General features: G+C 51.4%; 1 protein-coding gene across 5 annotated transcripts in view; it reads left to right on the forward strand.

Annotated features, from left to right (window-relative positions):
* XYLT1 (xylosyltransferase 1) overlaps positions 1-12,724 on the forward strand; it is a 492,695-nt gene that overhangs the window by 187,374 nt on the left and 292,597 nt on the right. The window contains exon 1 of one of the 5 annotated variants that reach the window (XM_079945328.1): positions 5,151-5,631. The exons of the other annotated variants lie outside the window; for them this stretch is intronic. Within the exon in view, the coding sequence (XP_079801454.1) occupies positions 5,284-5,631 (348 nt within the window). The 5' untranslated portion in view covers positions 5,151-5,283. Of the gene's footprint in view, positions 1-5,150; positions 5,632-12,724 lie in introns of those variants that run through there. 5 annotated transcript variants of the gene reach the window in all.

The following is a 12,724-nucleotide window of genomic DNA, read 5'->3' on the forward strand; positions in this document are numbered from 1 at the left end:
TCAGATAATCCGCTAAGCAGTGTGGTGACTTTCATGCATCTTTTCCTCAGCTGGTGTCTCTTCCTCTCCCGGATCACTACCCAGCCCTGACCCCCACCCCCCAAGCTACCCTTGCAAATTGGTGGCGTTTTCTTCTGCACAGGATGGACGCCAGCTCCACTTAGGACCCCTGCTTTTCCTTGTTTCCTACAAATCTTTTCTACAGGAAAGTACTGTCTGCTGTCAGAGGACAGTTATTTGCTACCTAGAGCTCCCTCTGCTGATACAGTGGCTGGATGGTTCTCTGGAAAAGCTGCAGGTTTCAGAAGCACAGCTGGGAGTCTGGCGGGGCATGTCCTCTGCCTAAGCCTGTGGTCTGAACAGAGGCTGTTTCCTTCTCTTGGGTTGGGTTGGGGGGGGTGTGGTACAGGTGATGCGTGTTCATGGCTTCATGTGCTTCTGGGGGCCCCGAGGGAGGGGCTTTGGGCATCCTGGCTCTTCTGACCTCCAAGCGCCCTGGAACCCTGGTGTTTGCATGCACTTGTTGGAGAGAATTGGGAATTCCTGGGGATGGGAAGATGGATGTTCCAGGCATAACTCTCCTGCTGACACTCAGGAACAGGTGACCCATGTTGATGATATCTCTCTTCTGATGACACTCAGGAACAGGTGACCCATGTTGATGATTTCACTTCTGATGATGCAGAAGTGAAACCTAGGGGGAGGTTTTTAATTTTTTAAGAGCAAAGTCAGGGTCAATTTGTAGAGTCTGGGTAAAAAAAGCCTCTAGTAAACCAAAAAGAAACAGGCACATGCTTAAGATTTTAAAAAATAATAACCACATATTTGACTAAATTTATTCTTAGGCTGAAGTTTATTTAAATTCAGAAGAAGGCATGTCAAGCCCTAGGTCTCTGGTACCTTCTGCCAGAACTATTTGAGAGAAGGGGAGAGCATTTCCTTACAGACCAGCCTGCTAACATTCCTTCAACTCTGCCATTGGTCAGTGCCAACATCTTATAGGAAATATATGATGCCGCTTCCCTGTCCCTGCCCCCTAGTAAACTTAAGAAATAGGTATTACTCTCTTTCACTTTTTACACATGGAGATATTGAGGTCTGGTTAAACAACTTGCTTAAAATCATACAACTAAAAAGTTGCTGTGATGGGGTCTGCGAACTTGTGGGTACCAAGCTCCACTCGCCAGCTGTCTTGCCGCTGGAGGAACACACTAGGCTCATTTCCAGCTGCACGCCTGTCAATTGTGTTCATTGCTCAACCAGAGTTGACTCAGTGCCCTGCACTATGGAAAGTGCCAGAGAGAGCCGAGAAGAATGAGACCAGCTCCCCGCCCTTGGGGTACTTGGCAGTCCTCCATCAAAATCAAGGACTAGGTTTAGTGCCACTTCTTCCAGGCTGCCTTCCCTGACTATGCTTTTTTCCCTCTTATATCTTTCGACTCTGCCTTACTGTTATAAATGAAATCAATAATGCCTTACCTTTATTGAGCACTTACTGTGTGCCAGTCTCTATAGAAAAAAATCTTTACATGGGTTATCTAATTTAATCCTTACAAGAAATCTATGAGAAAAGCCCTATTATTATCCCCCCATTTTACAGATGAAAAAACTGAGGCATAAAGAAGGGAACAATTGGTGCTGAAAGTCTCAGTTAAAAAGCGGCAGAGCTGGCAATCTGACAGCTCCTTAAGGGTGAAGACCGTGCCCCACTTCTCCTCCCGATTTCCCTCTCGGCCCCGAGCCTAGTGCTGGGCAAACCAGGAGTTCAAAACTACTGATTCACTGATTTACTCTCCTCTCATTGGAAAGCAGTGATGAAACAAGATGTGGGGATGGGGAAGGGAAGGGAATCCCACAAATCAGCTGGAACTTTTTTGAGCTCTGGCTCTCAGTTAATGCAAGAGTAAGAACCGTACTTAAAAAGAAAAATTCCTTAGGGAATCTTCTTCATTTCTATATCTCGCCTGCCCAGCATGACGCCTGGCACATAATAGGGTCCAATACATCTGTGTTGAACGACTGAATGAGCTTTAAAACTTCTCAAGAAACTTGCTGCTGTTGCTAACGGCTGCTTCCGCCAGAGTCTCAGGCAGTGCTTGATCTCCACGAAGGTGCCTGAGGTGCTGCTCGTCTGTCCTGGGGCAGGAAGGTGGGCCCTAGAATTCTGCCTTCCCGCTCCTCTATCTCAGGTGATTTTTTCATCCTAAAAACCTCACATAAGCTGTTTATGGCACCCATAACCTGCCCGGAGCTTTTAAACCTCTTTTTCATGTGGCATTTTAGGAGTTGAGATAAACAAACCACTCTCTCTTTCTCCAGGGACTTGGGGGCCTGGATCCTTAACCTCACTCCTTCAGCCTGTGGCCCTCGAGGGAGCTGAACCAGAGTGTGGGCCCCAAAGGACTGTGGTTAAACGTATCACGTGGAGGAAGCAGATAACATCATTGCTGCTTAGAGGAAGAACGCAGCAGAGCCGTTGAAGCAAAGACGGGCCAGAGGGCAGGGATGACAAGAGTCTCCAGGGCAGCCTCTGCTGGATTGAAAAGCTCTCTTTAGACACTGAGGAAGAGTTTTGGGGACATGACATGATGATCTTGGGGACCATCTCATCCAATCCTTCATTTGGCATGAAAGAAACTGAAGTCCTGGGAAAGGAGTGGCTTGCCCAAGGTCATGTAAGCATCACAGTGGCTGCATAGAGTAGAAGCAGCCTCCCCGGCACCTATTCCCACCTTCCTGTCAGATCCTGATGCCTATAGAACATCCAGGTGGTTGTAGGGAAGCTGGCTTCGCCTGGGTGCCAGAGGAGGTATATGGGACCTTGGCCAAGCTGATCAGCACATTCTATCTTTCTGGCCACAGTGCTTAGTTTAGGGGTGACCTATGACCTAAAGCTGGTTCAAAAAGAGAGAATATCTGGACCTTTGAGGAGAATGCTGGGAAATACTGACCCTCCTTCTCCTTGGCTAGAAATGAACAAAGGATACAATTAATTGATGTCTGGCTGTGACATGAAGAGAGGACCTCAGGATGAAGCAGACCTCGTGAAAGGCAGAGAGGAGAGACGGAGAGTAAAAGAGTCCTAGGTCATAGTTCTGATTTGCTGGATCAAACTTCACCTGATATCTTTACTCTAGAACATTTGGTTATATGATCCAGCAAACTCTATTTTTAAAGGTATAATAAATGCTTTATTACTTGTAACCAAAATATTCCCAGGTGATAAACAGATGACAAAAGAGCGTGGCCATAGGAGCTCGCCTCTGTTCGAGCTCACGCCTGGTTAGGTGGGCTAAGCGCAAGGGGGAGGCCTCTGTGCCTGGCTCCACGGCTGGCCAGGCTTGGGTAATCTGAAGGCTGAGTCTCATTTGAAGTTCAGACCACGCCCCCCGCCACCAGCTGGCATTTTACACTCCCAGTTCAGGGAAGCGGGCTGGCTTATTACCTGGATCCAGAAAGCATCTTTTTGGTGGTCACTCCTGCCCCACCCTCATGAACCCATAGCACTTTGTGCACATCTCCAAAGTGACACTGACCTCACTGCTTGTTAACGACCGACATGCACATCAGGCTCCTCTAGACCCCAAGCTTGCTGAAGGGGAAATGAAGCCTTACCCACCTTTGGATTCCTGCACCTCGCCCAGTGTCTGACACGGCTTGATGTCCACAGACTGTCGTTGAGTGGATGAAACCATCTCTTCCCTGCCTCCTCTGATGGAGCCTCTTTATTCCTTCACTTTCCTCCCTTAAAATTAGGATCTGGTTTACAAACACAGTGGACAAGATGCCAAACGTTCACCCCGAGTCCAAGGTTGACAAGCCGGGGATTTGATCTGCTATTGTATTCTGATAGTGCTAAGTCCTGTCTGGGCCACCCACTCCCTCTATCCGTTCACCATGTGTTCAGGGCTGCTGGGCAAGAGGACAGGGGTGGGAAAGACTGAGTCAGAGAAGGCTGACTATGAAACTTGAGGCCGCTGGGATCGTCAGCCTTAACCGTCGTTGGCAGAAGAGGAAGCTCAGGCCCAGGGAGGAGTCCTCCTGGCTCAAGGTCACCAGGACAGTCCAGCCCTGATGGGAAAGAACTCCACTTTAGAAGGCAAGACCTGTTCCCCCAGGAGGTGGGCCCTGTGCAGTCAGGAAGACGGGCTTCAGGGTGGATGAGAAGAATGGACCTGGTGGAACGCAGGGGCCAGACTTTGGGGCTTGCAGCCAGTGAAGGTTGAGAAACTCCACTGGGTCTCCCTTTCCCCATGAAAGCACTTGCTTGCCAACTGGGTTTGGAAGTCTCTTGGCTTGTTCGTCCTTAGGGATCAGAGAAGTGACTCAATAAAGCACTTAGTACAGTACATCTTTGGCACTAGGGGGTGGGGTGTGATTCAGAAGTCACTCACACTCATTTGTAGCCTCCTCCCTGCCCCTTCAAGCCAGGGATCCAGGGATCCGCAGCGTGAGCCCCTTCCCTGGACGACACATTCCTGACACGTTTCTCCCGTCTCCACCTGCCAAGCAGTCTCTGTGCTCATAGAAGACACCTGGACCGCAAACTCCGGGCGGGGAGCCCGCTCCACTCAGCTGCCTCGTGCTTGCTTCCCACATGGAAGGGGATCTTAGGACCTCCAGAGCTTCCCGACCTCCCCTAGATGCTGAGCGGGCCGACCCTCACCCAAAGCTCCCCCTGCTTTTTTGACCCCTCCTCGTCTTCTCGGCCGCGGGAACTGTCCCCCTTCCCCCACCCACTCCGGCTCGGGTCCTGGGGGTGGGGTGTGGGCCCCTTCAGCTCGCCCCCACCCCCTTCCTCTCCCTCCTCCTTTTCCCTCCCGTGCTCCGCCCCCAGGCCCCACCCCTCTCCACCCCAGCCCGCTTGCCCGCAGCTTCTTCCCCACCCCCGGCGCCCCCAGCCCAGGCAAGGGGCTGCGGGGCGGGGGGAGCCCCGCGGGCTAGGCCCCCGCCCTCCCCGCGCGCCCCGCCCGAGCGCGCGCGCCCGCCGCCCCCTTCCGCGGCCTCCAGCTCCCCGCCTCCCCGCCTCCCCGCCTCCCCGCCTTTCCCTCCTCCTGGTGACGTCCGGGTCCCTGCCCGTCTGAAAACTCCGCGCCGCGGCGGTGAAGGCGGCGGCGGCGGCGGAGGAGCGGCGGCGAGCCAAGGCAGCGGCGGCGGCGGCGGCGGCGGCCAGAGCGGGAGCCTGAGCGGCGGCGGCGGCGGCCGCGGGAGCCGCGGGGAGCGCGGGGGCGGCCCGTAGCGCCCGGGGTCCCCCGCGCCCCGCTCGCTCGCCGCGCTCCGAAGATGGTGGCGGCGCCGTGCGCTCGGAGGCTGGCCCGGCGCTCGCACTCGGCGCTGCTCGCGGCGCTCACCGTGCTGCTGCTGCAGACGCTGGTCGTGTGGAATTTCAGCAGCCTCGACTCCGGGGCCGGGGAACGCCGCGGGGGTGCAGCGGTCGGTGGAGCGGAGCAGCCGCCCCCGGCCCCGCGCCGCGAGCGCCGGGACCTGCCCGCCGAGCCGGCTGCAGCCCGAGGAGGAGGCGGCGGAGGCGGAGGAGGACGGGGGCCGCCGGCGCGGGCGCGAGGAGGCGGCCCCGGAGCACCCCGCGCGCAGCAGCCGGCCAGCCGAGGGGCACTGGCCGCGCGGGCGCTGGTAAGTAAGATGCCTTTTCGGCTCGCGTCCCGGAGGGAAGGAGGGAGGCAAGCGGGCAGGCGGCCCGACCCCACGCCCCCCAGCCCTTGAACCCCGCTCATCAGACCGGGACTCCCCAAGCTTGCTGGCTCCACATCTCTTTCCCCTGGAAGCCGGGGTTCGGTCCCTTCCCAGGCTCAGGGGCCGACGGCTGCCCCATCCCGAGTCTGAGGACTGCCCCCTTGGGGTCTGGGGAAGTTATCTCCAGAGGAGGCGCTTTGGGGGTTACCGGAGCCTGGCTGGGCCCCTGTACCCCGTCACTCTCGCTGGGCGCCCCGACTTGCTCTGTGCCTGTGGGTGTTGGCGCCTCGCTCCCGGTCTGAGTGCCTGGACCGTGCCGGGATCCTCAGCTGCTGCTCTAGGCGGTGGTGCTCACCGCATCTTTGGTTTTTGCCCAGCTGGGTGCAGGCAACTCAGTCCTCAGCTTGCTGCCTCGTTGTTTTTGCCTAGCCTGAGAGGGAGGGGGTCTGGGATCGGTGCCCCAAGTCCTCAGCCGTGCCCCGGAGTCAAGACTCAGTCTTGGGTGCCTGGTCTTACTTTGAGTCTCCTGTCTTCCATCCCTGGAAGTCTGAGACTCTTGTCTCCACCCTGCCCGTGTCTAACCTTGCCCTGTCCTGGTGCCCTCTCTCCAGTGTCAGGGCATGGCCCCTTCTCCTAGGTGGTTGTGTTTGGCTCTCTGTCTCGTGTGTGTGGCTAATTCCTGTCACCAGCTGTGTGTCAGATCACATCATCTCGACTTAGGCTTCTGTGGGTTTACTTTGCCCTCCTTGGGTGTGAACAGACCAGGCTCTGAAACTGTTCCTTCCGCAGATCTTCTGGGGCCATCAGGGTGTCTTCTGCCTGCCCCCAACTTCTCTAGGGGTGACTTTCACACCTTCTTTGGGCTGATTTGTTTAGCCCACTGAGCTAGGACCACACAGGAGAGGTCAGAGTCCCCAACTTCGGGCCAGGGTCTCAGTGCCCTGTGGGCGTGTCTGTCTTGAGGCATAACGATGTGCTGTGTGTCTGTCTGTATCTTCATTACTCCGATTGCCTAGAGAGTTTCTCCCAGCCCTTGCGGACATTAGACACCAGGGGGTAGTTTCAGGCTCTCAGGTGTTGAATGCATGTCTCTGTCGTTCGTCACTTTGGGAGGCTTCACTGAAGGCTGCCTTCGGACACAGCGTGATGCTCTTTGATCTGCTAAACTTCTTTGGAGTCAAGGCGACCCTCTTTGCCACAGCGCTGCTCTTTGTACCTGTGGGCTGAGCCAGCCCAAGACGTGATGCGATGGCATTTCACGTTGCTGGCTGGTCTGTGTGGGTAGCAGGGAGAGACATCTTTTCCCCATTTGTGGGGAGGAGAGTGGAGTGAGATTCCTGATGGAGAACCAGAACATTCCGAATGCCTCTTATTTATAGCAAAGAGTACTCTCAGACACTGCCTTTGAACTCCAGGAGTGGATAGAAGAAACGCAATTAGAAGTTCTTTCTAGATTCGGAGGCCTGCGGGGAGGTGGGGTGGGAGGGGGTCAGGACATGCACCACTAGCCTGGGGAACACGTGGGAGGCATACTGTACCCTTTGCATCCGGGGGTCTGGACAGGCATCAGGAGGTGCCTTTCCAGGCAAATACCACCTGTTGAAACAAGCGGAGGGAAGGAAGGAGGCCTGGTTGGTTGATTTCTTCCTGGATCCCTGACATTTTGGGTCCTGTGTCCACACCTGCTTTGTGCGTTCAGTTCTGTGTCTTACTCTCTCATCCCCCAGCTCGGCTGCACTGAGGTTTGCAATTGGGAAGGTTAGTGGGAGCGTGCCACTTTTCCTTTTTTATTCCTTTTGGAACACCAGTTCCAGCAGCAGAGTTGCTTTGCTTTTCTGAAACTCTGCTTTCACCTGTAAGTCCAGTGACTATCCCCCTACACACATCTCCCAGTGTCTCAATTTCTTCCGATATAGACATAGCTGTATTTTGTTTTTTCTGCCCTTCTCCCTTCTTTGTGGTTGTCTACCATGCGGTTGTTCACTGCTGTCTCTCCTGGATTTGTACTTTATCTGTTTGTGTCCTCTCTCTTCCTTTCCCCGACGTCTACCCCAGTGCCCTGCTAGATCCTGAAATCACAGCACAGACCTGCCGGATGGAGCTGGGGGTCTGTCCTTCTCTAGCTGTGCCCACCCAAGCCCTGCCCTTCCACGGAGCTCAAGGAGACCAGAAGGGGGCAGGCTGTTCCCAAAGTCCGGCGTTGTCTGAGCTTAGGCTGCAGGCTGGGAGGAGAGGACCAGGCCTTGCGGCAGGCCACTGAGGCCCTCAGAACATATGGTTTGTTTGCAAACCCTGCCGAGGCTGCCGGTGTGTGATGCTTTGGCGGGAGACTCAGGAGTGGGACATAAAAAAAATTCCCTGTGATTTTCCAGATGACTCTCATAAAGAGCTGGTGAGGCACGTGCTTGGGAGATGATGCTTTGTCTCTGTGCTCTGCAGAGGATGCAGGCGGGGAGGACAGTTGTGGTTTTGGGATGCAGAGGGACTCTGTGGCTCTGGTGGTGGTGGCAGTGGGTGTGTCCCAAGGAGTGTCAGGCAGGCGCTGTGGACAGAGCATTTTCTCAACCAGACCTTGCTGCTTCCTTGTGTTCACCCTCCCAGAGCTTGTACCTTTTATGTTTGGGGAGCTGCACCCCAATGGAAGGACCTGATTGTAATTTTGGTGCATTTTAAGAAGTCAAAAAGAAACACCCAGTTTCTCAAGCAGACAGAGCCAGAGAGAGTGCAGGTGGCGGCGAGCCGGGCATATCCCTAAAAGATCTGCAAGCTCCCCTTTTCCTCTCCACCCCTGTCAGAGCTCTTACATATTAGAATTATTGGGTGGATGGCAGCGGAGTTTTGCGGCCGTGATACTCATCCCTTCATTGGGTCTCCAGTAAGCTGTGGATTTTATTGTCATCTCAGAATGTAAGAAACAGATGGGCTCACTTACGAAGGGAGGGAAAACATTGAGGAGAGTGTCAAAAAGATCACACTACAGGTTCTGAATCAATTTGGGGGAGGATGAAAGAGAACTGTATGTTAATGTAACGAATGTTTATTTTCTTTCCCTTTGCCCCCAGTGATCCTCTGAAGTCCTCACATATATTGCTTGTGCCCTTAGATAAACTATTACCCAGTAAGTTTCATTTAAGAAACCTAATTTTTTATTGTGCGCACACACACACACACACACTCACACACTCACACACTCTTAAAGTAGAATGGATTTTCTGTATTGTCTGACTCCTTTGAAATGTTGATTTTTCGGCAGAAATTCCTCATACTTCACATTACTCAGATAACTCAGGACTTTTTCAGACATTGGCAGTGACTTTGAAAAATTGGTTCACTGTATCCAGATCGCCTCTGGTTCTAACAGCCTCAGAGGCGTAGCTTTTCTTTCTATCCAAATGTTTTGAGACCAGAGAGAACAGAGGGTATTTTATTGATGGTTTGTTTTTCTCACACTCTCAATGGAGGTTTATTTTGCCTGAGCAGTGCATTACACTTTGTATACAGAAATATGCATCACTGAACAATATTTATCTTGATGCAAATGTTGCCATCTGCTTAATCATGTACTGGAAAATGTTAAATAGATAAATAAAAGTAGAAATTATTATATGCTTGTATATATTTTACATATATATTCACTTTCCTTCCAGTCTTACACTTTAGACGTTCTCTCTAGTTTATCACTTCTTTTTATTTTAATCTTCCAGAAGGTTGAGTGTCAAATGCTTGCTGTTTTGCAAATAGGAAGCCAAAGCATAAGTTCCTGTTTGCTGGGGATTGTCCAACTTTGATCCATGGTCTTAATAGAAAAGGAAATTACTTTGAGCTAGAGCAGATATCTGACATTGTTGTGTGTGTGTGTGTGTGTGTGTGTTTCCCCAGAAAACAAAATATCCTTAAGGATATCTCTGCAGTAAGTGTCTGTCCTTCCACCCAGAGTTATTTATGATCAGTGGGGCCTTAAATCTACATGCAGAAAGACAAAAATGCACGCTGCCAGCATAATTGGACCTGGTCTCTATCTTGGTCATTACTGCCCTAAGACTTGTCACTTATAACTCTCCCGGTTTTTCCTTTGCATCTCCCATTTCTATTGCCCCCCAGCCCCTATCTACCAGAACCAGAGAGAAAATACTTTAGGGAAAATGAAAAAATAAATAAAATACAAACTCAACCTCAACAAAACGCAAGCTCAAAGGAAGGGGTATGGGAACAGGAGAAGAGTCACATGAAACCCGTGCCAGGCCCCAGCACAAGCGAAAGAGGCCTCCATTAACTATCCTTGGGTCCACCTTTGCCGGGTTCAGGTCCCGGCTCTGCTCTTGGCCACCCCTGGGATCTTGGGCAATCATTCTCACTTCGTTCCTCTGAAAATCAGGGCCACCTCATAGGGTTATGTGAGGCTGAAATGTAATAACACGTGGGAGCCAATTTGCGCCTGGCACATAATAATAACAACGGCCAAATGTGAGCCGTTGTTCTTAAAAAGAAACTCTTAGTATGTTTGAAAATAAGCAAATTTTCGCAATTATTCATTTTCCCAAGCCAAGTAAGGCTTGAGTGTAATCCAAGGCAATAGAGTGCGTCCAACTCCTCTATGTGTCAGCGTGGAGCAGGATGGAATGTGGGGGAGGGAGGAGCATTGTTGAGTGCCAGCTGCCGGGCATCCTTCAGGTGTTTTGCATATATGATGTTATCTTTTTTATCACTACTACTATTATTATTAATTTGCAATCACAGAGTGGTATGCAGTTAATAGAACAGCAGTTATTTTGTACAAGTTGAATCAAAGACAGTTGAAGATGGGGAGAAAGCCAAACTCGATCTGTAACTAATTTGTACCACGTACCAATAAAACCTGCTTTAAATTTCTGTGCCAATTTAAACCCCTGTACTCTACCAGGCAAGGTTGGTGGCTATTGAAAATACCATTAAGGACAGGGCTATCTAAAGACAAACTTGATAGTATGTTATTTTTACAAAAATGAAAAGATACTGTACAGTGTCCAGTTTAAAAACAAATCATAAATCATGCACAGATGATGTTAATTGCTCACACAAAAAAATAATAATTCAGGATGTAAGAAGGTGTTATATACAGAATTGAGACTAAGGACTCCTGGCTAGAGATTGCTGCCCTTCTGAGTACCAGTTACGTGGCAGGGATAATGAAAGCTCTGCAGACATTACCTCACTATCTCAGTGAATCTTCCTAACTCTGTGGGATAGAACTGTTGCTGTCCCCACTTCACAGATGAGGAAACTGAGGCTCAGAGCAGGGAAGCAGCTTGCAATGCTGGGGTTGCAGCACAACTGGGATCCAGACCCAGGACTGCCCCATTCCAATCGATGTGCAGATTTCAGAGTGCCTTGTCTGTGTAGTTCTTTGACAAACCTTAAATGCAGCCAGCTCATTCCTGAAAATCTTCATACCACTTTTCTCACTTGTTGCAGATTCCTAAACATGTGCCAACCCTGAGATACACAGTTTTCCTTGAATCAGACCCCTGAATAACGAGACAAATAGAAGGGTAATCAAAATAACGGTAATGATGCCTGTGTAGCAGTTAGGTGTGCCAGGCACTGTTCTTGTCCTCCTTATGTATTTCATTTCTTTAAGGAATGCACTGTTATGTTTCAACAGCCAACAGTCACGATGCTTAATAGAACCAGGCCCTGTTTGGGGTGTTTTACAAATATTAGCTCATTTAAACCTCATGCTACAGTGAGGAAACTGAGGCGTAGGGAGCTTAAGTGACTTTCCCAAGGTTCACAGTATAAATGGCAGAGCCGGGATTTGAACCCAGGCAGTCTGTGTTCTCAGTCTCTCTATTCCACAGTCTCCCTCTTCTAAGCATCTTGTGAAGGGCCCCAACCTTGGAACCACAGACCCCATTTAAGGAGGTGCATAGGTAAGTGATTCGGTCACAGTGCCCTGCCCCAAGGGCAGGATTTTATGGTCCAGGAAAAGAAGGTATCACCCTTTAGTGAAATATGCATCGTGCACCCTAGGGAGTAATTGAACTTGAACTGCTGAGCTGGTGGAGGAAGGTGTTTTGAATCCAACTCCCCCAGCCAGGGGAGGAGGGGAAGAGGGTGCTGTGCAAGCTTCCTTGACCAGAGAGACAGACTCATTCATCGTCAGCAGGCCTCCTGCCGGTCTGCTCACCGATGACTGTTCCCCAGGAGCCTGGGTGGAACCAGGAGGCGTCGCCAAGAACACGCAGGCACTTCCTTCTTTCCACCTGCAACAGAAACTACCTGTCTGCCCTCAGATACTCATTGGGTCGCGCCCTTCTGATCCCTGTAGGGCTGCTCCCTCCCCCATCGAAAGCCAGAGCCTTGAGAAGAAGGTGGCGGGGACAGGGCCAGTGTGTGTGTCACCTTCAACCCGTCAACACTGTAGTGAGCAGGGAGCTGGAGTGATTACTATCAGAGTCTGCGAGCCCAGACACCTGGCCGGATGGGGAAGGGGTGGGACCCTAAAGGCATTCTCCAGTCTTCTGGGGGAGGAGAAAATCTCCTTCAGGGCCCTCTGAGGGCAACAAAATGGATTTGTTCTGTGTCAGGCCTGGTTTGTTCCAGCCAGGTGACTGCTGGCTTATCTGGGCATCTAATCCACGCCGATGTGTCCGTGGTTGCTAATGACAAGCATTTCTCCTCCCAGGGGATCCTTTGCTGTAATCCTTGGCCACAAGTCACATGGTTTAAGCCCAAAGGAGTTGAGCTAATGGGGCAGAGAGATTGATGCAAACGTCCCCTACCCAAGGGGTACAGACATTGTAACTATGATCCTGATGAGAAGGAGGGGGGCTTCTCTTTATTGAATGTTTACCTTGCTCTAGACACTGTGAAGCACTGGGAAGACATGGTCTTATTGAATCCTTGTCCTGCAAGTTAAGGGCTCTTAGTCTCATCTGTTTTACTGATTACAAGTAATAAAAGCAAGACAATAAGTTGGATGAAAGTAAGAGATAAGAGGGAACCAGACTAGGAATTGAAGGTTCGTGGTGACCCCAAAGGTTGCGTTCTTGGT

This window comes from Stenella coeruleoalba (genome assembly GCF_951394435.1).
Source record: "Stenella coeruleoalba genome assembly, chromosome: 15".
Classification (NCBI taxonomy): domain Eukaryota; kingdom Metazoa; phylum Chordata; class Mammalia; order Artiodactyla; family Delphinidae; genus Stenella; species Stenella coeruleoalba.